Source organism: Jaculus jaculus, chromosome 12, assembly GCF_020740685.1.
Source record: "Jaculus jaculus isolate mJacJac1 chromosome 12, mJacJac1.mat.Y.cur, whole genome shotgun sequence".
Lineage (NCBI taxonomy): Eukaryota > Metazoa > Chordata > Mammalia > Rodentia > Dipodidae > Jaculus > Jaculus jaculus.
Window position 1 is genome coordinate 95,703,562 of NC_059113.1, and position 23,600 is coordinate 95,727,161.

Sequence of the window (23,600 nt, forward strand, 5' to 3'; positions counted from 1 at the left end):
AGGAGGAGGAGGAGGAGAGGAGGAGGAGGAGGAGAAAGAGTAGGACAAGGAGAAAGGAAGGGAGGGAAGGGAAGGGGAGAAGAAGACAGAATGAACATGAGTGAGAATTAGAAAGAAAACCCAAGAGGGGTTGGGAAGATGGCTTAGCAGTTAGGGCGCTTTTCTGCAAAGCCTAAGGATCCAGGTTCAATTCCTCAGGACCCACATAAGCTAGATTCAAAAGGTGGCACAAGTGTCAGGAGTACATTTGCAGTGGCAGCCCATTCGCTCTCTATTTGCCTCTTCCTCTCTATCTCTCTCTCTCAAATAAATTAAATATCTAATTTTTTTTAAAAAAGATAACTCAAGAGGTCAAAAGCATGGTATATGCTTAATGATGGCCCTCCATAAGACCTACTTGTGCAATAAGGACATGTTTACAGGAGAACTCCCTTATCTGAGGTAGTTTGATAGAATGTAACAGTGATGTGTGGTGTTAGGAGCAAGGAGAATGAAGCAAACAGCTTTTGAACAGTTAGCCAAGGGGAGAGTCACGGACTGTGTGCAACGGCAAGGAGGCCAGGGTGCCGGCCCTATGAGAACTGCATCCCTTCTGACTCTGAGACAGCTACTGAGAAAGAGGATGACTGTGATACAGATCTCTCAAAAGCAAGGACAAATGACAAGTTTTTTTACACACTAAATGTCTGAACCACTAAGCTCTTGGGCCCAGGCAGAAGACTGGGAGGCCAACCACTCGGACAGACTGTAAAAGCTAAGGAAAAGTTGAAATTCTGGGGGCATTTGTGTTTCCAAACAGAATTTTCCTGTATCCCTGGGATTCAAGCAAATTCAATAAAGCAAACCTGTGTGTGTGTGTGTGTGTGTGTGTGTGTGTTTGTGTGTATGTGTGTGTATATATATATATATATATATATATATATATATATATATATATATATATATATATATATATATATCTCCACACACACACTTCTGGGGAGGGATAAACTTTTTCATTTAATGCCTGCATGACTTCTTTTCTAAGATCACATTGATAAAGATGCCAATTTCATCAGAATGCTGAGGGAAATGAATGGAAATTAAATGTACATGTTGGTTACAAAGTATAATCACCAAACTATGTGGAAGAAAAAGTGTCTTAAAGTTGGATAGGGAAAATCTTGTCCATTCTAGATAGGATCGATCTTAAGCAAAGTCCACAACTTTCCTGCCACAAATGTTTGAAAGATAAAAAATATCAGTTACTTATAAATTGTACAGACCTGTGCAATAGTGGCACACAGGCTATTGGGAGAATCAACTTCTGTCTGATTGGATATGAGGCCTGCTCAGTGTGAGCGAATTCATACATGTACTAAGAATCAAGTCAGAAACCTGCGGCTTCTAAGGTCATAGACACTAGAGGGAAGTTCCCACTGCTCTCTGGCCAAAACGAGAGTTTACGCCTATCAAGAAGTCTTTTAAATGACTTGCTTATCCCCTTGTATCCATGCTGCTCTCACTCTTGGTTAGAGAATCTGGTCTTTGTAGCTGGCTGTGGATACAGAGGGGATCCAACACCATCAGTGTGACAAGAAAAGAAAGCCAACTGCCTTGCATGAGAGGAGTCGTCCTCATGGTGCCCACCAGGGCCCAGGAAACTCTACAGAGGAAGTGGCAGATTCAACACGAGGGCTGTTCTTGCTGCTAGCCTGAGAACCTCCTCCAGGGAGATGCTGGTCGACACTGAGGAGACTCAAGACTCATCAAAGCAGAAAATCAGAGGCTGCAGAGAGCTCAACCCTGAAGGAGACTTGTAACACACCCTCCAAGGCTCAGGGAACACTGTAGAAGAGGGGATGAAAAAAAAAAAAAAAAGAGCCATAGGGTAGGAAGGAGTATCCTTGAGGCACTGTTTCTCCCAGGAACTGATTGGTGCATTCGTGCCCCCACAGTGAATAGACTGAGGAAGGTCCTCAGGCGAATAGAGGAGAGCAGAGGGAACCTAAGAGTAAAACCCATGGGAATATGAGCAATATGCATACGCTCATACAGGAACGTTCAGAATTAACAAAATACCAGTTATCTAAATTTAACAGATATATATATATATACATACACACTGCATCACTACCACATTTGGCTCAACAGATACATACCTATGGCAATTTATATGGTTTTACCTATACATGAAGATTCCCCAAATATACTTTTCATTAACTCACAAAAATGTGCCATTTTCCCTCTTGGGCCTACTGTCAATCACACTGACATTGACAATATTTCTGAGGAATGATAGATAGCTCCTCACCTATGCAGCAGGACGGCTTCCTAAAGTCCCACAGTGATATACTGAGGAGCCCACCTCAGGAGACCCTTAAAGATAGAACTGTGTTTCCCTGACTGGATTTGGGGTATGAAACCTACCCTTTCACTGGCATTGATTCTGAGATTTCTCTCCCCAGTTCAACCCTATGTGAGTTTTGCAGGCAACTCTGCCGACTGGGGAAGCCAATCTTCCTCAGGTAAAAAATTTCCCTCCTCTTCTTCCTCTCTCACTCCTCTCCTTCCCACTCCTCTATGTCAGCCATATTGTGTTACTTTTTCATCCCTGTCTTTTGTTGTTTTTTTCCCCCTCACTTCTCCATTTCCGTTATTAATGGGATTTCCCAACAGGTCATGTGTGAATGTCATTCAGTCCTTCCTCACCTTCTCCTTCATGTTCAATAGTAACTCCAGTGACGATATGCATGTCTCCCTCAATATCATTGGTTTTAATGTTTCCTGTCTTGGTTCAAAACCGTGAACTTTAGTTTCTTTAAATTGTTCATACTGCTAATAATTGGAAACGAAAGACGATTGTGTCCATCACCTTACTTCACTTAACAAAGCAGTTTTGGTGGTCTGACTTTTCCTTCTAGAGTCTCGGCCCATGTAAGTCTTTTCACATATAGTTGTAATTACAGTATAAACAACCCTTATGATTTTGCATAATAATTTTTCATTATTAGTCATTTTTTCCAGAAAGTGTTTAATGGGGTTATAAATGTTCACACCCATAATTTTATTGGGCGAAGAATACTGCATCATGTGGATGAATACTAATTGGAATATTTCCCCTGCTTTGCTCCCATTGTTATCAGGAATGCATTTGACAACTCTCTCTCTCTGAATGTCCTGGTCCCAGCATCTGCATTATGTCTTTTTTCTCTTGCCACCTTGCTGCCTTCTTTCTACCCCTCCCCCAAGCAATCCTGCTTCCTGCCATCAGCTGATGGCTTCCTGTGTCTGCAACCCTTCTCTCTTTGTTCCTGACCTAGCCCACCTCAAGATGGAAAGGTGGATTCACAATGGCCGCCTGTGAGAGTTTCTGCCAGGGAAAGCTACAGATACACATTGGAGGGAAACTGGTACCAGAATTAGGAGCCAATTTCAGAGATGCAATGTAGCATATGTATTCTGTTTGTATTTTTCTGTTTGATTTTATCTTAAGTGTAGTTCTCTGTGGTTGCCTTTCTCTAAACTCATTTTTTTTTTTTTGTATCATGTGTGGATAGTATGCATACATGTGTGTATGCATGTTTGTATTTGTGTGGGAAAATGTGTGTGTGGCTGCATGTGCATGTGTGTGCACATGCATGTAGAGGCCAGAGGTCAGCTTCTAGTATTTTCCCTAATTTTCTTTTCCTATTTCTTTTAGACAGAGCCTCTCACTGAACCTGGAGCTCAATGACTAGCTAGTCAGCAAGCCTTCTGTGTCTGCCTCCCCAGTGCTGGGATCATAGGTGGGTAGCACCGTGCCTGGATTTTTACATGGTGCTGGAATTGAAACTCAGGTCCTCATGTCTGCAGAACAAGCCCTTTATCACTGGGCCCTCTCCCTAGCCCTACAGTCTACAGTTTCGAAGCTGCAGGAAAGCAAGATTTAGATATTTGAGAGGCTTCAAAAGGAACATGGAAGTGGACTTCTTAGCAGATCCAGGGGGAGATGAAGTAAGTTAGGACGAGGCAAAGAAGAGAGTGAAGTTGGTTAGGATCTCCTCTTGCATATTTCAGACTCAAGTGATAGGGTTTTGGGCTCCTGTGTCACCTGGGGCAGGGACTGGAATGACTCTCAGGTCCCCTCTCTGCTCCATGGCCAGGGGTATCTGACTGCAATCCCTGCAAAATACTCCTTGGGCTCAGGGCTAGTTAGGTTCGGTGCTGCGCTCCATTTATGTCAGGAGTAAAGAAGTATCTGGATCCTTTGGTGTAGACACTGGTGTGTAAAAGTGAAGGGCTGAGTTTTTTCTGAGCAGACTATATGCGGTGGTCACCCCTGTATATAAGTGGATGTTTCTAAAAAAAAAATCTAGTGACAGGGGCTACAGCTGGAGTGACGGCCTCAGCTTGGGGCCCAAAGTATGATGATTTTCCTGTCAATTTCTCTATTGACACTCTCACATCTTCTGCTGTATTTTCCTTTGCATGCGGCCTGAAGCCCAGCAGGACTTTAAGAAAAGAAATAGTGCTTGCAGCAGGAGGGAGAGAGTGGGTCTAGAGAAACAGGGAGAGGCACGTTTTAGAGCTTACATTTTTGAGAAACAGAACTGTATTTTCTTCCCGTTCCCCCTTCCTTTTTTTCTTCTTCTTTCCCTCCTTCCCATCTTTCCTTCTTTCTTTCCTTTCCTCCCCTCTCCCTCCCTCTACTTTGGGCACATGGTTAGGATTGCCTTTAAATCAACTGATACCATTGGGGGAAAAAAATGATTCCAAAGTATTTTGGGTTTTACTCCCAGTGTTATGATATCCACTAAAAGAAAGGTCTTCCAGGAAGTGTTAAGGCTCGTTAGCATCCCCTTTATTTCCCAGAAGAACAGAGAAGAGGGTGCTGAGCAGACTGGACAAGCCCTGCTTGTTAGAAAAACAAGGCTGGGACACAGCTAAAAAGGTTTTTATTGAATTCGCATTTTAATTACAGAAAATTTTTCACATTTAAGGTTAAATATCATGTAATCTTTGAAAGCTGCTTGTGTGTGTGTGTTTTTTTTTTTTCTCCCAAACTGAAATAAAAAAGGAAGGCTTTCAAAGAAATTATGAGAGAAAAGATGTTCTTTCAACTGGACAATTGAAGTTGATTATTTAGTTTAACAACCAGAAGTGCTTAAACTATAGCCTGAGCCCAAAGAAAACATTCTTAAGTGTCAATTTCCACTCTGCTTGTTACTGACTCCCTAGTTCAATGACCTCAGTTGTCAAAGTTTGGGTCGAGGAGCTGTAGCTCATAAGTCTTGCAAGTACATGGACCTGCATTTGACCCTCATTATCCATGTAAAAAATGGAGGGTGTGGAAACATGACTGTAGTCACAGCAATGGAGCAGTGCAGGCAGAAACATCTCTGTGGCTGGTCAGTCAGTCTGGTCTAATTGGGGGGGAGGCCCAGGGTCAATGACAGCCACTGTCTCAAAAAATGTGGCTGGCTTCCTAAGGAATGATATACAAAGTTTTCCTCTGTTCTTTACATACTCATGCACACACATACATGTGCACCTCCCGACATGAATATAAACACATGCACACACAGGGTCCAAGTAAGATTTCTAGTAAAAAAAAAATTTTTTTTTTTTTTAAACCAGGACCCACAACACTCACTCTGTGGATACAGAAGCCAACAACTAATTACTAGTTCTGGGTTGTGTGTTACAACAAACCTTACTTCCAGACCATTGCCCACACAGGTAAAACACCTGCGTGCCACTTTTCTGTTTACGGATCATCCCAGCCAGTCTGTGCCATAGAACTTCTTTATAGCAGCATTGATGTCAGGCTTGGGCTTGCGCTCTAGTAGCAGAGACGTGAGTGGGTTGTGTCCCTTGCTGGCTGTGTGGCTTTGGGCGAGGTCTTCAGTCTCTCTGGTGTCAACTAGTAAAATGGACATATTGACAGTGGTGTGAGGCTGAAATGGGGAGAGACACAGGAAGGGCTTGCCAGAGTCCTGTGGTGGCTCAGAAAATGATGCCACACAGTGTGGCAGTGTGACACGTTGAATAATTTGAACTGAGAACCCAGGTGTCTTGGACCATCTCCCAGTCCTGTTTGCACAGCGAGAGAATTTCCCATTAAATTCTTCTATCCATCTAGAGAACAAAATTCATCAAAAGGAGACCCATTTTCCTTCTCTTCCCTTTCAATCTCAGACCAAGAAGAGTACACTCACAGCCCAGAGCAAACCGAAAGTCAGTGCCCACATCCAGGTGGACTCCGTTCGTCTTGGGCCACTGGCCTGTGGACTCATTCATTTCCCTTAAAATTCTTTGCCCTTTCTATAAAGTTGTCTACGTGGTTCTGTCCTCTCACTTATGACAGGGTAGCTGGGCTTCCACTGTCTGGTCATTCCTTGAGTTTCTTCCTTTACCCGACTCTCGGGTGTCAGAATGTCAATCCTGTCAACCCATGCCTGTCCCCCTGCTGATATGTCTCTTGTCTGTTTCACGGACTCAAACGATTGACCCTTCGGTGGGTGGGAAGTTCCTTTCATCCCTACGCTACAGAGGACGTAGCAGGTCCCCAGAAACACCAGTTCATATATTCAACATGGGCCTGCACCACACCAGCATGGCTCTGGGGATGGGGCCACAAACAAAAACAAAAATAAAAACCAACAGCGACTCCTTCACCAGTGAACTTTAAAACCTATTCAGAAATGATACTGAGTGCTTAAACAGGGCTTACTATTATTTACTGTTGCTGCTAATAAGCCACTGGGGTTCAGGGTGTGCCAAGGACAGGCCCACGTGCAAAAGGTTCTGTCTGCAGCCTTGGTGACATTGGGAGGTGGATGTCTTTTGGAAATTGGGACTCCCCTCTCTTTCTCTCTTCTGTGCCCTTTTCATAGGGTCCATGGTTTTGGCACACATAGCTACCATAACATGCCCTCAGAGCTGATACAACAGGCCAGGTCATCTGTGAGCCTAAACAAACGCTTCTTCTTTCTAAGCCTGTAGTTTCAAGAGTTCATTACAGTCACGGGAACTTGACTGACACAACCATCATCCAGTAATACACAGGGAAGGGTCACACTGTTTCTACCATGAACTTACCTTCTCCTCCCCACAGCCCGACGCACAGGGACGCTGATCAACGCGAGTTGAAGACAAGGACACCAGGCGCACATCAGGGGTAACCTGTGAGTCCACAAGGCCAGGAGGGACGGGACGTGGACCCCACTCATGGGGTCTGGTTTCAGAGTCTGCCTTCTCAGCGGTGGGGGAGCAGCAAGGGGGTCCTTTGGGTGAGCTGTTGCTAAGGTGCTTTGGATAAGCTCTTACATTATCTGTCTTCCCTGGCTCTTGACTTCTAAGAGATGCTCTGTCTGCTTAGCTAGCCAGTGGATTCATTCAAAGCAAGGAAGAATGAAGTCTCAGTTTATTAAGTCACTGAACTGCTTTCTCCATAGTAACCTGCACACGTATACAATGCTCAGAAGACCATACAGTGACAATGAGCTTTTCTTCCTATACACCGTGTATTGTTTTTCTAGATTAGATATACAAATTGCATAGCATAAAAATGTACTAGTTTGTAAATGACTATGGTGCCGAATAATGTTTTTTTTTTGTTGTTGTTTATTTATTTATTTGAGAGCAACAGACACAGAGAGAAAGACAGATAGAGGGAGAGAGAGAGAATGGGCGCGCCAGGGCTTCCAGCCTCTGCAAACGAACTCCAGACGCGTGCGCCCCCTTGTGCATCTGGCTAACGTGGGACCTGGGGAACCGAGCCTCGAACCGGGGTCCTTAGGCTTCACAGGCAAGTGCTTAACCACTAAGCCATCTCTCCAGCCCACAAATAATGTTTTTGAAGTAAGGTCATGTTATTACAACTGCACTTTACTAATACTGAAGGAAGTTCATATTCGAACATATTGACTTCAGGTTTTTTTTTTTTTTTTTTTTTTTTTTTTTAACCTGGGTACTGGGGAACCAAACCCAGGTCTGTAGGCTTTTCAGACAAGCTCCTTAACCACTGAGCCCTCTCTTCAGTTTCTTACTTGTCATTGCAGTTGTATTTGATTTGTGAATAGTGCTCATTTTCTCATTTTTTTTTAAAAAGAACTTTTGGTTATATTCTCTTATCCAAGTACTAACTAGGTCCAACGCTACTTGGCTTCTGAGATCAGACAAGATCGGGCATATTCAGGGTGGAAGAGTCACAGACTTCTGGTTTTACCCTATACTTGAAAAGTCTTTTCTGCTTAGAGAGTATTAGAAACACTTTTTAAAAGTACTTCCATCATTCCTTTTCAAAGATTAACCTCTGGAGCACCATAATTTATTCTGGTATAAAGCACGAGTTTAGATTCAATGTTCTGGTCCCAAATGGTTATTTACTTGTCACAGTGCTCTTCACGGAACAACCTTTTCTTGCTTTCCTGATCTGAAAGGCCACATTTATTATATAAAGTAAGTAGATCCCATATTATGTGGTTCTAGTTCTAGATTATTTAATTTATTTAATTAATTAGTATGACAGAGAGAGAAAGCGAGAGAGAGAATATGAATATGAATGCATATGGGCTTACCAGGGCCTCCTGCTACTGCAAACACACTCCAGATCCATGTACCATGTACCACTGGCTTTATGTGGGTTCTGGAGAATCAACTTCAAGCCGTCAGGGTTTGCAACCAAGAGCCTTTAACCACTGAGCCGTCTCTCCAGCCCTCTAGTTCTAAAATTTCTGTTATTCCATCTGTCGTAGTCTGAAAGTGAACTGTCCCCCATAGGCTCATGTGTTTGAACACTTGGTCCCCAGCTGCTGGCGCTGTTGGGGAACCTTTAGGAAGTGGAGCCTTGCTGGAGGAAGTGGGTCACTGAGGGTGGGCCTTGAGGTTTCATACCTGGCCCTACTTCCTGACTGCTCTCTGCTTCCTGATGGTGGATGTAATGTGACCAGGTAACCTCCTGCTGTGTCTTTCCCATAATAATGGAATGTATCTCCTTGTGTCTATCAGCCTGAATAAATTTCCTTAAGGTGCTTCTCATTAACTATTTCATCCCAGTGGTGAGAAAGTAACTAACACACTGTCTGATAATCAATGTACATGTGCTACAGTGAATTTTATTGGCTGTATGTATAACATGTCTATCTGATAGGGCTAGTTCCCCACATTATTTGTCTTTTCCAGAATTGTCCTGCTATTCTTTGGAAAGTTAGAATCATCAACTAGGTCATATATATTATATTAATTATAACTGATTATTCTCTTTTATCCCCTCATTCCAGCTGGTGGCACTCCTCAGTGGTGTTATGGTATTCACTGTAAGGTCATGAAGGCCTCACTCAGTCCCTGTGGGGTAGTAAGGGACGTGCCTCAGGATATTCCTACCCACTCAGTGGCTCTTACAATCTTCCTGCCTCCTCTTCTGTGACGTCCCCTGAGCCATAGCAGGGCTGTTGGCAGAACTTTAGTGTTGATGGTATTTTTTCCCCCTAGCCTTGATTGTGTTATAATTTTGAATTAACAATGCAAACTTATGCCTTTATGATGTTAATTTTTCCCATCCGTGAACACTGTATACTTTGGCAGTTGGTTCTAGACTTTTACCCTTTCTCCTGCCTTTGGTGAACTTCTGGATAATTTCACTGGCTTTTCTTATTAGACAGGTTACTCTTGGAGATAAGAATCCACTCATGCATGTCCTGTGCTATGACATGCAGGTCTTACTTCTAAACAGATATGATGATAAAAATGGTTAGCTATGGTCTTATAGGAAAAGGTAATAATTTTTGTTTTGGCTTTTGGTTAAATTCCTAGTCCATGAAATGAAGCAAACTCAGGCTTGAATAGTCCATGTTGATTACTGCCACACAGTACATCTCCTTTAAATTCCAGCCAAGGAACGCTTTCCTCCTGAAATGTTTCAGCATGAAAATAGGATTTTCTTTTCATGGAGTTTTAGAACTTTTGCTTCATATTAGGTTTGAGTTCAGTTTTGGGAGTACTTAGATCCTAGTGGCGATATATTACATATTAAACATGTCCATTAAAATAAAACCACAAAACTTACCTCCTAAGTTCATACCAGCTTGAAGACATTTCTGAAGTCTGCAGGCAGGACAGTTCTTTCGTCGGATCTTGTCAATAATGCAATCGTTTCTTCCAGCACATAAATAGTTGTGTTGCCCTATTTTGATAATAAAAAAAGTTATTTTAACAACAATGATCACTCTAATACTGAATACCAATATGTATAGTAATATAAGACTTCCTCTTTCCCACACTGATATTTCTTCTTCCAAACAACAGAAGTCAGACAGGGTAATGTAGAAAAGGACAGCTTAATGCAGCCGAGAACTCGGGATATATACATATACATATACATATACATATACATATACATATACATATACATATACATATACATACACATACACATACACATACACATACACATACACATACACACATACACACATACACACACACCAAGCAGGGTCTTATACAACAAGGGCCACATATTCTCACTGCTGCATTTTTGTTGATTGTTGCATGGATTTGAGCCATGGTTCATATTTCCTTCAGCCATCAGAACTTCACCAGCCCAAGCAAAGGCCTCTTGCAGCTCTTTAAGCTTCAATGCCTGCCCACTACCACCGACACAGGTAATTTCACAGGAAAGACTTTCAAATTTCACACTTTAGAAATGTTGACCTCTCCTTCTGGAAACCTACCTGGCACTAAACATGTAACGGGCTTGGAGAGCAGCACCTACTGGCAGGAAGTGGAATTGCAGCCCAGCTCTATCATGCAGTTGTTTATTCTACAATACACTCAACGTTCACAAGGTACCAAAAGCAATGGGTAGATAACAATGAACAAGACAGACCAAAATCTCTGCTTTTGGTAACTTTCATTCAACTTTGGGCGGGACTGTAAACAGACAAGGCAAACAGATAAAATTAATAAGAGGTTACACAGTTGATAAGGGCTGGGGAGGAAAAGGGAAGGGACATTTCACAAGGGGGGTTAGGGTACACGAGGAAAGCCTCATATATCCTTTGATGTAACTCTGTGAACATCACTGGTGGAAGAAAAAGCAAGTGACTCAGGAAAGGGGCAGGGGTGACCTGGTGGGCTTTAGGAATGAGGACACCAGATTGAATGGATGGAGGAATGAGTGGAAAGGAAGGGGAGATTTATCCAGAGCTAGTTCTCGGGGCCTAAGCACTTATTGTCTATCAGGTCTCTGGCTGTTACGCTGAGAGAGGAGACTCAAGGGTTTGGAGCAGCATCACTCTGCTCTATGGGAAACTGACTGTAATAGACTAAGGGCAAGGTGGAGAGCCTAGGATAGGAGGTGACTGTTGCCTAGGAGATGGATGAAAGAAGCATGGGTCTGTGACGGGGTGAGATGCTGTCAGATCCTAGATGAATTTGGAAGGTTCTGCTGACAGAGGAAAAGCAAGGTGAAGAAGATTGAAGATTCTTGGCTTTTAAGACAGGGAAGATGGCAGGAGCCTGTGGTTTATGGGGAACTACCACAGCTTGGTCTTAGACATGATAAGTTAGATGCTTACAAGTATAGGCAAGACACAAGTACCAGTGAGATACTTGTGTCTGGAATGAGCAGGAGATCTGGGCTGGAAATGCCATCAGCTCAAGGTTGTTGCTGTAATTCACAAGACAGGGTGAGGTCGTATGGCAGGTGAACACAGGGTGGGGACAGGAGGTCTGAGGACAGTTTTGGGTCTTTGAAAACAGGCAGATACAAGAGGGACTCACTGATCACTGTAACAGAGTAAACAGCTCCCTTCATTCAACCCAATGCTGTCACATTTCTTTGGCTGAAAATTTCTGACTACAAGAAATATCTACCAAAAATAGTGCGTATCACTTCGTGTAATTAACATAATTTAGAGCATAATTTCTGTACCGGTATAGTAAATCCTACTACTAATAATAGTGACAGGATTTGAAAAAGCTATTAAAATGAAGAAAGTAGATACCACAACTATAATAAACTACGGTTTTCCTTTGTTTTTATTTATTTTTTTGGTTTGGTATTTTAAGGTAGGGTCTCACTCTGGCCCAGGCTGTCTTAGAATTCACTATGTAGTCTCAGGGTGGCCTCAAACTCACATTGATCCTCCTACCTGTGCCTCCCGGGTGCTGGGATTATGAGATTAAAGGTATTCGCCACCACTCCCAGCTTTTCTCTATTTTTAACTTTTTGCTGTGCATGTGCAGCATGTATGGCATGTGCATATGTAGTATATGTGCATTTGTTTGCAGATGCGTGTGCCCCAGGTGCGCGTGTGCAGAGACCAGGGGAGAATGCCAAGTGGGTCCTTCTCTAGCTCTTTCATATTATTTTCTTGAGGCAGTCTCTTTCACTGAACCTGGAGCTGCCATTCTCCAAAGGCATGCTCCTGTCTGCCCTCGCTGCCACAGGACTGGGGTCACAGGCGTGTATGGCCATACCTGGCTTTTTAATGTCAGTGCTGGGGATTGAACTTGAGCCCTCACACTTGTACGGCAAATGCTCTAACCTGACCCCTATTTTTTAAAATTTTATTTATTTATTTGCAAGGAGAGATAGAAAGAAAGGGGGGGGGGAATGAGAATGAGAATGGGCATGCCAGGGCCTCTAGCCATTGCAAACAAACTCCAGACGTATGTGTCCCTTGTGCATCTGGCTTATGTGGGTCCTGGGGAATTGAACCTGGGTCCTTTGGCTTCATAGGCAAACATCTTAACCACTAAGCCATTACCCTAGCCCCCCCCTTTTTTTTTTCGAGGTAGGGTGTCACTCTAGCCCAAGCTGACCTGGAATTCACTATGCAGTCTCAGGCTGGCTTTGAACTCTCCTACCTCTGCCTCCCAAGTGCTTGGATTAAAAGTGTGCACCACTATGTCCAGCACGGTATTTTATTTTTATTTTTATTTTTTTTGTTATTTTTTATCTTTTTTTGTTGGTATTTTTTTTAATGGAAGCTTCTTAATGAATATAGGTATATGTGAGTAATTATACAAAAATAATCCAAATGTACACTAAAGACAGTAGCAGATTTATTTATTTATTTATTTATTTTTTTAATTATCTATTTATTTATCTATTTGAGAGCGACAGACACAGAGAGAAAGACAGATAGAGGGAGAGAGAGAGAATGGGCGCGCCAGGGCTTCCAGCCTCTGCAAACGAACTCCAGACGCGTGCGCCCCCTTGTGCATCTGGCTAACGAGGGACCTGGGGAACCGAGCCTCGAACCGGGGTCCTTAGGCTTCACAGGCAAGCGCCTAACCACTAAGCCATCTCTCCAGCCCCAGTAGCAGATTTATTAAAACAAAGTAGTTTGTACTTTTAAAATGAAAAGAAAAGCTGAAGGCCTATTAGGGTGCTATCTTGTTTAAGCTTTAGAACAACCGCAGAGCCTAGGCGAGGCAGTTTTTATTACTGCTATTCTTCGTGGGTACAGTGGCTTCTCAAAAAGGCAGAGTGAGGAGCATAATTCAGAAGGTCTGATGATTGAGGCCAGAAGGTTTTCTAAAGAGCAACTGGCAATGCCACTTGCTAGTGGTCCAATAGGATGGGGAAAATGCTCTTTAGAAATAATCCACAGCCCCAGTCATAGAGTGGTTAGTCCTCTGCGTTGTGGAAATTACAAAGACCATTCTTTGAGTGAAGCACACCTACTCCAGCGGGTGGAGTTTCCACTGGCAACTGGCATTATGTGCCTTCTGCATAGCACAAGACTGAAAGTCTGACCCCAGATCCCATTTATAACAATAAGTCCAATGAAATAACTAAGTGTAAGTTTAACTTACTTCAGTTCACCAAGGATTTATGAGGAACCTCCTACGCACAGAAGACCATACAACCTTCACATAAGGGATTGGTCTCATGTAATGTTCTTTTCATCCCTATAGACTGATTAAATGGAATTAAGTCTTATAGACTGTTGGTACACAAAAACTGAGTAAGGAACGGTCTCTGCCTTATGGACAAGCTAGAAGATTTTCTTCTCTGGGTGTTCAAAAAGGCTTCTAAAACCTGGGCTTATTCTGTAAATACTGTTTAAAAATATTTTGTTTATTTATTTGATAAAGAGATACACAGGAGCGGGGGAGAGGGAGAGAATGGGTAAGCCAGGGCCTCCAGCCACTGTCAACAAACTCCAGACGCATGCACCACCCTGTGCCTCTGGCTTTACATGGTTCTGGGGAATCCCACCTGGGTCCCTAGGCTTTGCAGGCAAAGCTGCTAAGCCATCTCTCCAGCCCACTGTTTTTATAATGAATAATACCCTTTAAAGACCCAAGTTACTGTTTCAACTACAGAATGGTTTCTTTCCCAGCCCAACAGACCATCTTCCGCAGATAATAAAGAAGAATTTTAAGAGACCACTACAGACATCACATAATAGATTCCAGATAATTCTGCCATGAATTTTTACTTGTGTAACATTTAAGAATTTAAATTGCACTTATAAACACTTGTGGTGTGTCTCACTCCCTAGTCCACATTGCAGCAACAATAACAGAAGACACAATAAAAATGAGACTTGATGTTCATTACCTCGTTTTTAAACACCATGCACTCCCCGTGTTCAGATAGTTACCCCAAAGGCTGAGATTTCTCAGTTGGTAAGGAGGATATGAACTAGCACAAGGATTTGAGTTCAGATCACCAAAACCTACATAAAAGCCGGGCATTTCAGTGTATGCTTGTGATCCAGCCCTGGGGAGCTGGAGACATGTTGATACCCAGGGCTTGCTGGCTAGCTAATCTGGCTGAATCAGTGAGTCATGGGTTCAGTGAGAGACCCTGTCTCAAAAAATAAGACGGTGGAAAGTGATTGTGGAAGACATCTGAAATTCACCTCTGGTCTCTACACACATGAACGCTGTGTATTCATTCAAATAAAAGCTAATCTGGAAGAAATCATACCCTAGGCATTAAGGGAAAAATTATTTTCTATTGAAATACTAATGTAGGGTAGACAAAATGCTGACCAAGCCATTGTTGATCTGGGATGCCCTGCTAAGGAACTCAAATTTCATTAAGCAGGCATTAAGATGTCACTGCAGATCCCTACTGGGAGAACATGAGATCTATTAGTCTTAAGGTTATGTGGCAGGTTGGGAGAGTGAGTAGGGAGCATTAGAAACATTCCACACAAGAGTCCAAGTCCTTAGAGATGTCTCTAGGCAAGTCAGTAGCTATACCTTAGCATATTTAGCAACAGGAATAATCTTGGGTTACAAAGAGATCCCACTGGTGAAAGATGTTTATTTCTCCTTTAAGTTATTTGCCCATGGAGAGGACCATTCTATTCCAGCAACAGAAGGATAGCTGAAATCAGAAAAGCCTCCTACAGATGCTTAAACCTGTCCACTAGGACATGAGGTGAAAGATAGAAAGATATCCAGGAGTGACCCAACATGGGCAGAGCTGGAGGTAAATTGATGATTGAAGACAGAATCACTCCGGGTAAGATTTTTGTACTCAAATAGCTCCTTCCTGAAAGTCCCTATACTCCATGTAATGTGGGGAGGCTGAAAAAAAAATCTAAAATTCCTCAGTCTTACTTGACCACATAAAAGATAGAAATGAGCCAGGCGTGATGGTGCACACCTTTAGACCCAGCATGAGTTCGAGGCCACCCTGAGAGTACATGGTGAATTCCAGGTCAGCCTGGGCTAGAGTGAAACCCTATCTCAACAAACTACAAAGATAGAAACAAGGAAGAAAATTCTTTATTTATTTATTTATTTATTTATTTATTTGAGAGCGACAGACACAGAAAGACAGATAGAGGGAGAGAGAGAGAATGGGCATGCCAGGGCTTCCAGCCTCTGCAAACGAACTCCAGACGCGTGCGCCCCCTTGTGCATCTGGCTAACGTGGGACCTGGGGAACCGAGCCTCAAACCGGGGTCCTTAGGCTTCACAGGCAAGTGCTTAACCGCTAAGCCATCTCTCCAGCCCAAGAAAATTCTTAAAAGGAGGGCATGTGAGTGGTAGGGAATCAATTCTATACAACTCCCCTCCTGTTGTTGGCTCATTCCAGAAAAGCTTATGAGACTCCATAGGGTTCATGGATAAGGTAAAAACATAAGGAGGCAGAGGTAGGAGGATCACTGTGAGTTCAAGGCCAGCCTGGGACTACAGAGTGAGTTTCAGGTCAGCTTGGGCTAGAGTGAGACCCTACCTTAAAAAAATATATAAAAAAGTATGTAAGGCTGTAAAAGATGAGCAGATATTTCAGCTGTTGCCCATAATAGGGGAACAGCCACTGAATTCTAGAGTTAAGGCTCCGTAAGCAATTCTAACTTGCTATTAAAATTCCAAAAGATTCATGCCCTAGGATGAAATACTATACCCCAGAATTAAGGCAAAAGAGACCTATCACCTCAGAACAAAAGCATAGAACAAATTAAGCAAAGGCCCTACAAGTTCACACTGACTTCTAACTAGTTAATCGACTACTAGGTTAAAATTCAATACTTTTCAGAGAAATAAAACAAAAAAAATGATTTAACAAAATCTTGAGTCTCCAGAATATCCAGACTACGCTAATTACTTGAAGTATATAAAAAAAAACAGAAAAAATGTGAACCCAAGTCAATACAAATATAAGTCAGAAGAAATAATTTTCAAAATGACCTAGAGGCTAGAATTGACAGATGAAGAATCAGAATATATAAGAAGAGATTACAAATGTTCATGAATAAGGAATAAGTGATGTGGAAACTGAAAATACAATATAGATACTTAAGCAAAACCAAATGGAAATCTAAGAACTAGCATGAACACTACCTAAATATTTGTTGGTTAGAGTTAAGAATACATAGGATGCTCAACAAGAATCGATTAATAAAATTCCATTAACTCTAAACTGGAATTTTTAAAAAATTATTTATTTATTTATTTGAGAGCGACAGACACAGAGAAAAAGACAGACAGAGGGAGAGAGAGAGAATGGGCGTGCCAGGGCTTCCAGCCTCTGCAAACGAACTCCAGACGCGTGCGCCCCCTGATGCATCTGGCTAACGTGGGACCTGGGGAACCGAGCCTCGAACCGGGGTCCTTAGGCTTCACAGGCAAGCGCTTAACCGCTAAGCCATCTCTCCAGCCCTAAACTGGAATTTTTTTTAAAGTGAAACACAAATTGTAATAAACCGGTTTTTTCTTTTTTTCAAAAAGCTGCTCTTGGTTGGGTGATTTCTGCCAGCATTATGAACCTGACTGCAACAGGGACCAAGGATAAGAGTAATAATGTGTGTGTGTGTGTGTGTGTGTGTGTGTGTGTGTGTGTGTGGTGTATATATGTATATGAGTCCCTGTGGTGACCATGCACTCGCCTGTGTCAGGGTCTGCTCACATGCAGTGGTGAGGGGGAAGTTGGGTGCTCTGTTCTATCACTTTCCACTCATTCTTACTTGAGACGGAGTCTCTTACTGATCCCAGAGCTTGCTACCTCCCTGCCCCCCCCCCCCCCCGCCTCCCACCACTAGGTCCAGTGATTCTCAGGGCTCTGCTTCTCTTTGGGACTGGGATTACACACATATATGGCCATGCCCAGATATATATGTGGGTCCTAGGGATCAAACTGAAGTGGTCTCAGGCTCTTATTCTGTAATTGGCAGTGCTCTTACACACTGAACCATTTCTCTAGCCTCCAAGAGCAGTAATGATTTGTTTTTTTATTGAAACAGTTGAGGTCAGAAACATGCTAGATAATATTTTTAAATCTTTAAAGGCTATCAATATAGAATTCTATAATTACTGAGAATAGTTCTCAAAATGAAAAGGAAATCAAGATTATTTTTGGTAAAAAAGAGCTTAGATAATTCGTTGGTAGCAGAAGTGCATTGTACAAAATGGAAAGCAAAGTATTTTTTGTTTAAGATGATGACAAACAGAAATTTAGACACACGGAAAGGTGAGAACTGAAAATAGCAAACCTATGGGAAGTTTTTTTTTTTTTTTTTCCTTAGAAACTTTCTGTGTTAAATTCTTTTTTTTTTTTTTTAAAGCAGGAGTATTCTTTTTTTTTTTTAAATTTTTTTTGTCCATTTTTTATTTATTTATTATTTGAGAGCGACAGACACAGAGAGAAAGACAGATAGAGGGGGAGAGAGAGAATGGGCGCACCAGGGCTCCCAGCCTCTGCAAACGAACTCCAGACGCGTGCGCCCCCTTGTGCATCTGGCTAACGTGGGACCTGGGGAACCGAGCCTCGAACTGGGGTCCTTAGGCTTCACAGGCAAGCGCTTAACCGCTAAGCCATCTCTCCAGCCCTGTCTTAAATTCTTAAAAATCAAATGACCACCTCAAACAAAAATGTAAAAAAAAAAAAAACCATTATGCTGCTATTACAATATATGTGTGTGTGCGCTTGTGTGCGCACACATGCACACACACACAATCTGTCAACAGAACACTAAGAACAGGAGAGGATATAAAAGAAAATTCCAGGGGTGGGAGATGGCTCAGTCCCCAAAGCACTTGACCTGCAAGCATGGGGACTTGAGTTTGGATCCCCATTACTCACACAGTTCTGTGTAGGATCACCTATTATTCCAGTACACAGGAGGTGCAGGCAGGGGGTTCCTGGGGCAAGATGGCTAGCTTGTCTAGCTGTATCAGCAAGCCCTGGGGTCAAGTAAGAACCCTGTCTTGGTAAATGAAGTGGAATATGACCAAGGAAGACACCTGATTTCAACCTCTGGACTCCACAAGTATGTGCACACATGGACAAATGCCCTTGCACGCACACATGTGGACACACACACACACACAAAAGGAAGTTCCATTGCTATAAGTTTATTTGAAATGATGTGGACATACATTCAGATAATCTATGATATTAAGTTAAAGACTGTGTCCTGTAATCTTTTGAGCAATGATTCTCGCACCATGGCCCCTACACTAGCCATAGAGAAATCACCTGATAACTTATCAGATATTTAATTTCACTGTTCTCTTTCCAAATCTAATCCTTCCGGAACTTTGGCACAGGGGCTTAGAAACCTATGTGCCATACCAGCATACATCTGGTGCTCATCAGTGTTTCAGAAACACTGCTATCAAATGCTCGCCTAAATAAATAAGTAAATAGATAAATAACAAGCAACATCACTCAAGAGACAGTAGAGGCTTAAAACAGAAAAATGTACAACCCAAAGAGAGACATAAAAGGAAAAACAACTGGACAAATAACTGAGGGAACAACCAAAAAGGCAAAAGATAAAACTGATTTACAGCATCCATTCCATTAAATGTAAATGGTCCAAACACTTGAAAGGTGAAGATGGTAGAATAGATTTTAAAAAGCAAGACATTTTAAATTAGAAGAACACTGACAGGTTGCAGGACAGAAAACAAAAATATGCAAGGCAAACAGTATGCATAGGAAGCCAATGTGACTACATTAAAGTCAGATGAAGATGCCTCTGAGAAAAAGAACACTAACAAAGACAAAAGAATGCCATTCTGTCCTGGCTATAGCAAGATATGTATTAACCTCATACATGCAGGCAGGTAATCACAGAGCTTCCAGGCAAAAATGAACCGAAAAATGAACTGAAAGGAAAAAGACAAAGCTCAAAAATCATACGCTGACATTTAAAAACCTCCCAGGAACCAATAACATAATCCCCACTAGCAAATCAGCAAAGATATAGAGAATCTGACCAGTATTATCAAGCTGACTTGCTACCAGCTAGGTCAGACAACTGTAAATTATACGTAGTTTTCAACACTCCTGGAGAATTCATTGAGACAGAATACACCTTGAGCTATGAAATAAACCACAAACTGTGAAAGGATCAAAACCATGTATAATGTATTCTCAGACTATAAAGCAATTGTATAAGAATAGCAAACAGTTATTAAGAGCCCCCACATCCTTGAAAATAAAGTAACATATAGGAATGGGTCAAAGAAGAAACTGTTGAATATTTCAAATGAGATAATAAAGCTCCACATATTAAATTTGTGTGGCTGGAGAAATGGCTTAGCAGTTAAGGCACTTAACCTGCAAAGCCTAAGGACCAGAGCTCCATTCCCCACTACCCTATAAAGCCAGACGCACAAGGTGACACATGCCTCTGGAGTTTGTTTGCATTAGCTAGAGACCCTGGTGTGTCCATTCTTTCTTTCTCTCTCTCTCTGCCTCTTTCTCTCTCTTACATGCTCTCAAGTAAATAAATAAATTAAATATATTTTAAAATTTTGAGGTTCACAGCTACAGTAGCTCCTCATGGATAAATTAGCTCTTATAGGTAACATTAGGAAATAAAAAAAAGTTTAAAATGATCTGAGATTCCACCTTAAAAAAAAAAACTTAAAAGAAGACTGGAGAGATGGCTTAGTAGTTAAAAGGTGCTTGCCTGCAAAACCTAAGGACCCAGGTTTGATTCCCCAGGGCCCACATAAAGCCAGATGCACAAGTTGGTGCATGTGTCTGGAGTTTGTTTGCAGTGTTTGGAGGCCCTGGCATTCCCATTCTCTCTATATATCTGTCTCTCTCTCTTTAATCATAAATATTAGAATATTTTTTAAAAACTAGGCAAGAGAAATTAAACCCCCAAATAAATACTGCATAAAGTAAAGGACAGAAACGAATGACAAAGACAAGGTCAAGCAATTGGGGAAAAAAGAGAATCAGTTGGCTCTTTGCATAGAGATGATGAACGGGTGGGTCTGGAGTGTGCTCATGTCTGCTCACTCAAGCTCAGGATGAGGGAGTTCAGAGTGAGAGTGTGGACTCTGACTCAGGAAGTCTAATAACTCCATCCCAGAGGGACTGCTCAGCCACTGCTCAGATCCAGTGCAATAATCCTGCCCAGCCACAAGGGGGCAACACACTGGAATCTCCCCAACAGGTAAAATTCAACTTCCTTAATGGAAGTTCCTCTCAGTAGCTGTACACTTTTCACATTATAGATATTTTCCTACAAAATTAATTTTCATAGCTAAAGTTGAGGGCTATTTACGTAAACAGTGGGAGTTTTCAAAATGTTGATAAGAAGCTACCATCATCAATGAACACTAGTGGAATATTTCAATGGAATCCTTGAACCCCAAATTTAAGTACCTACTACTTGTTCCATCAAGACGGATATATTAATATGCATATACACTCAAAAATATATACAACAATAGAAAATAATTTAAATTTCATAGGAGAAATGCAAATTCCTCAATTTTCAAATAGATTATAATTCTCTTCATAAACATACAGGGAAAGTTTTGTTTAGCTGCTAGCAGGCACTGTTATTTCAAAGGGAAAAGTACATATTTGTACAATATGGAGATAAAAAGCTTAAAGTAAAAAAAAAAAGCTTAACGTATATGGGATATGTGAATATTGCAAAAATATTCCAATAAAACTTTTGTACAAAATTCACATTATGGTAAGCACTATGGCAAATTGGCTTATAAGTAGATGGAGAGAGTAGAGTTGGTACAAACAAGTGTACTACCTGGCTTATGGGTGATGTTGAATAAAAGATGAAATAATGAAATAAAATGTACTCATATGTTGAAATTCACATGCAACATGCATAAGTTAGTTAATATAACATGCTGGGCAGACACAAGTCCACACTCATGAATATTCACCCAAGATTCCTAAGAAACTGGCTTAAAAGAAAGAACTACACATGCAAGTCAGTTGTGCCCATCTCTAAAATTCCACCTCTGAAATCCCCCTCCATACACGCACCCATTAGGAAAATGAGTTCTGGGCTGGAGAGGTGGCTCAGCAGCTAAAGGTGCTTGCTTGTAAAGCCTGGTTTCCTGGGTTCGATTCCCCAGTACCCACGTAAAGCCAGACACACAGAACAGCACATGCGCTGGATTTTGTGTGTGGTGGGAGGGGTCCTGGTGTGCCCATACTCGCTCTCGCTCTTTTCAAATAAAATTATGAAACAAAAAGAAATGAGTTCTTACCATATGACCCAGCTATAACACTCTGAATACACACACACACACACACACACACACACACACACACAGGCACGCACGCACGCACGCACACGTATGTATCTTAAGAAGTCTCCAATTTACTGCAGAGGAACTTGCCCATCCATGCTTATTGCTATTCACAAAAGCGAGGAAATGGAATCAGCCTTCTAGGTACACATCATCTAATAATGAAGATGTGGTACATATACACTGTGGAGCTGTAAAGAGAAATGAAATTTGCAGGAAAAAATAGATGGCTCTAGAAAAATCTTATATGAAGTGAGATATCTAGGGCTCAGAAGGACAAAGGCTGAAAATGTTCACTCACGCTATCCTAGAATATACTTGAATTTTTAAGTGCGTATGCGTGTTGAAGTAAGGGTCAGTAGAGGCCAGTGAGCTAGAAAGGGGCCCTGAGAGAGGAGCAAAGGGAGGAGGGTTTATGGGGAGGAGATAGTAGACTGAAGGAGGGAAAGGTTTAAGCAGGGATGAAGTGAGGGAAACTGAAGGAATATGGGGTGAGGGGACCATGAACCAAAACTAAAGACGTCAAAAAGTCATATGGAAATCGACTTCTTTGTTACCTAAGTAAAAAGATATAATTTTTACTTAAAGGGTTTGAGCAGAAGTACCCTAAGTGGATGGATAATGCTGCTCCCCCAAACCACAGGCTGTTACAGGAAACTCCCAGAGCCAGGGGTGGGATATTTCCCAGTGAGTTCTTGCTCATGGAGGCTCACTAAGCTCCTAAAACAATACAGGTTCTTGCCACTGCTCTTGGCTGACCACTAGAAGTAGATCATAAGACCCTATTGCTAAAGACACCACGTGCTTCAATTGCAGGACACTGAGAAATCCAGCCGGAACTTAGCTGGAAGCCTCCTTCCTGCTGCACTGTTGTATTTGTGCTGGAAAGCACTGTGTAGGCTCCCAAGGGAGAAAAGTCAGCCCCAGTCTTGCCCAGCCATGGTCCCTGTGAGCTATACAGCCTACCAGCCAGGCAATATGTGCCCACTGGAGCAAGAGCAGCATTGTTGTTATGGGAGTAACCAACTTACTGGTTTTGAAGCCAGGTCCATGAAAGGGAATTTATGCCTGGCATTGAAAACCCAGTTACAGGCCTTAAGGAGGAAACTATTACTGTTGCTTGGCTAAATGGGTATGCATGGCCAATGCATCTTTATGCTTATGCCCATAGATTAGTGTGCTAAATATTTATGTTTATGCCTACAGATGAGCGGCATTCTCTCTCACCTTTGGTCAGAAAAGCTTCTTTTAGCAGCTGGTAGTGACTAGTGGGGAGACTCAAAGCTCATCAAAAGTGCTGAGAAAAAGCGACTTTTGATTGCTCGGTGCTAAATGAGGCATCTTTATCACCCCTCTCAGGGCTCAGGAAACATTGTGGAAGATGGGACAGAAAGAATGTCAGAGCCTGAGGATGGGGAGGAGTGCTTTGCAATACTGTCTTCCAGACATGACATGGTATGGTCACTGCATTCATGACCTCACAGTCACTACTGCCACCCGTATAAGGCTGGGCCCATCAATATTCCATCATGGTTGGTGGAAGAGGCCCAAAATAAAAAGATATCAAAATAAAAAAGGGGGCTTGTTTGAAAGAAGAAGTGCTTCAGCGGAAGGGAACATACATGGGGAACAGG

The 23,600-nt window shown here is 42.1% G+C and overlaps 1 protein-coding gene across 4 annotated transcripts in view; it reads right to left on the minus strand.

Annotated features, from left to right (window-relative positions):
• The window catches only part of Nr3c2 (nuclear receptor subfamily 3 group C member 2), a 397,495-nt gene that overhangs the window by 104,487 nt on the left and 269,408 nt on the right, over window positions 1-23,600 (minus strand). For all 4 annotated transcript variants that reach the window (XM_045131380.1, XM_045131381.1, XM_045131378.1 and 1 more), the window contains exon 4: window positions 10,031-10,147. In XM_045131380.1, the coding sequence (XP_044987315.1) occupies window positions 10,031-10,147 (117 nt within the window). The remainder of the gene's footprint in view (window positions 1-10,030; window positions 10,148-23,600) is intronic.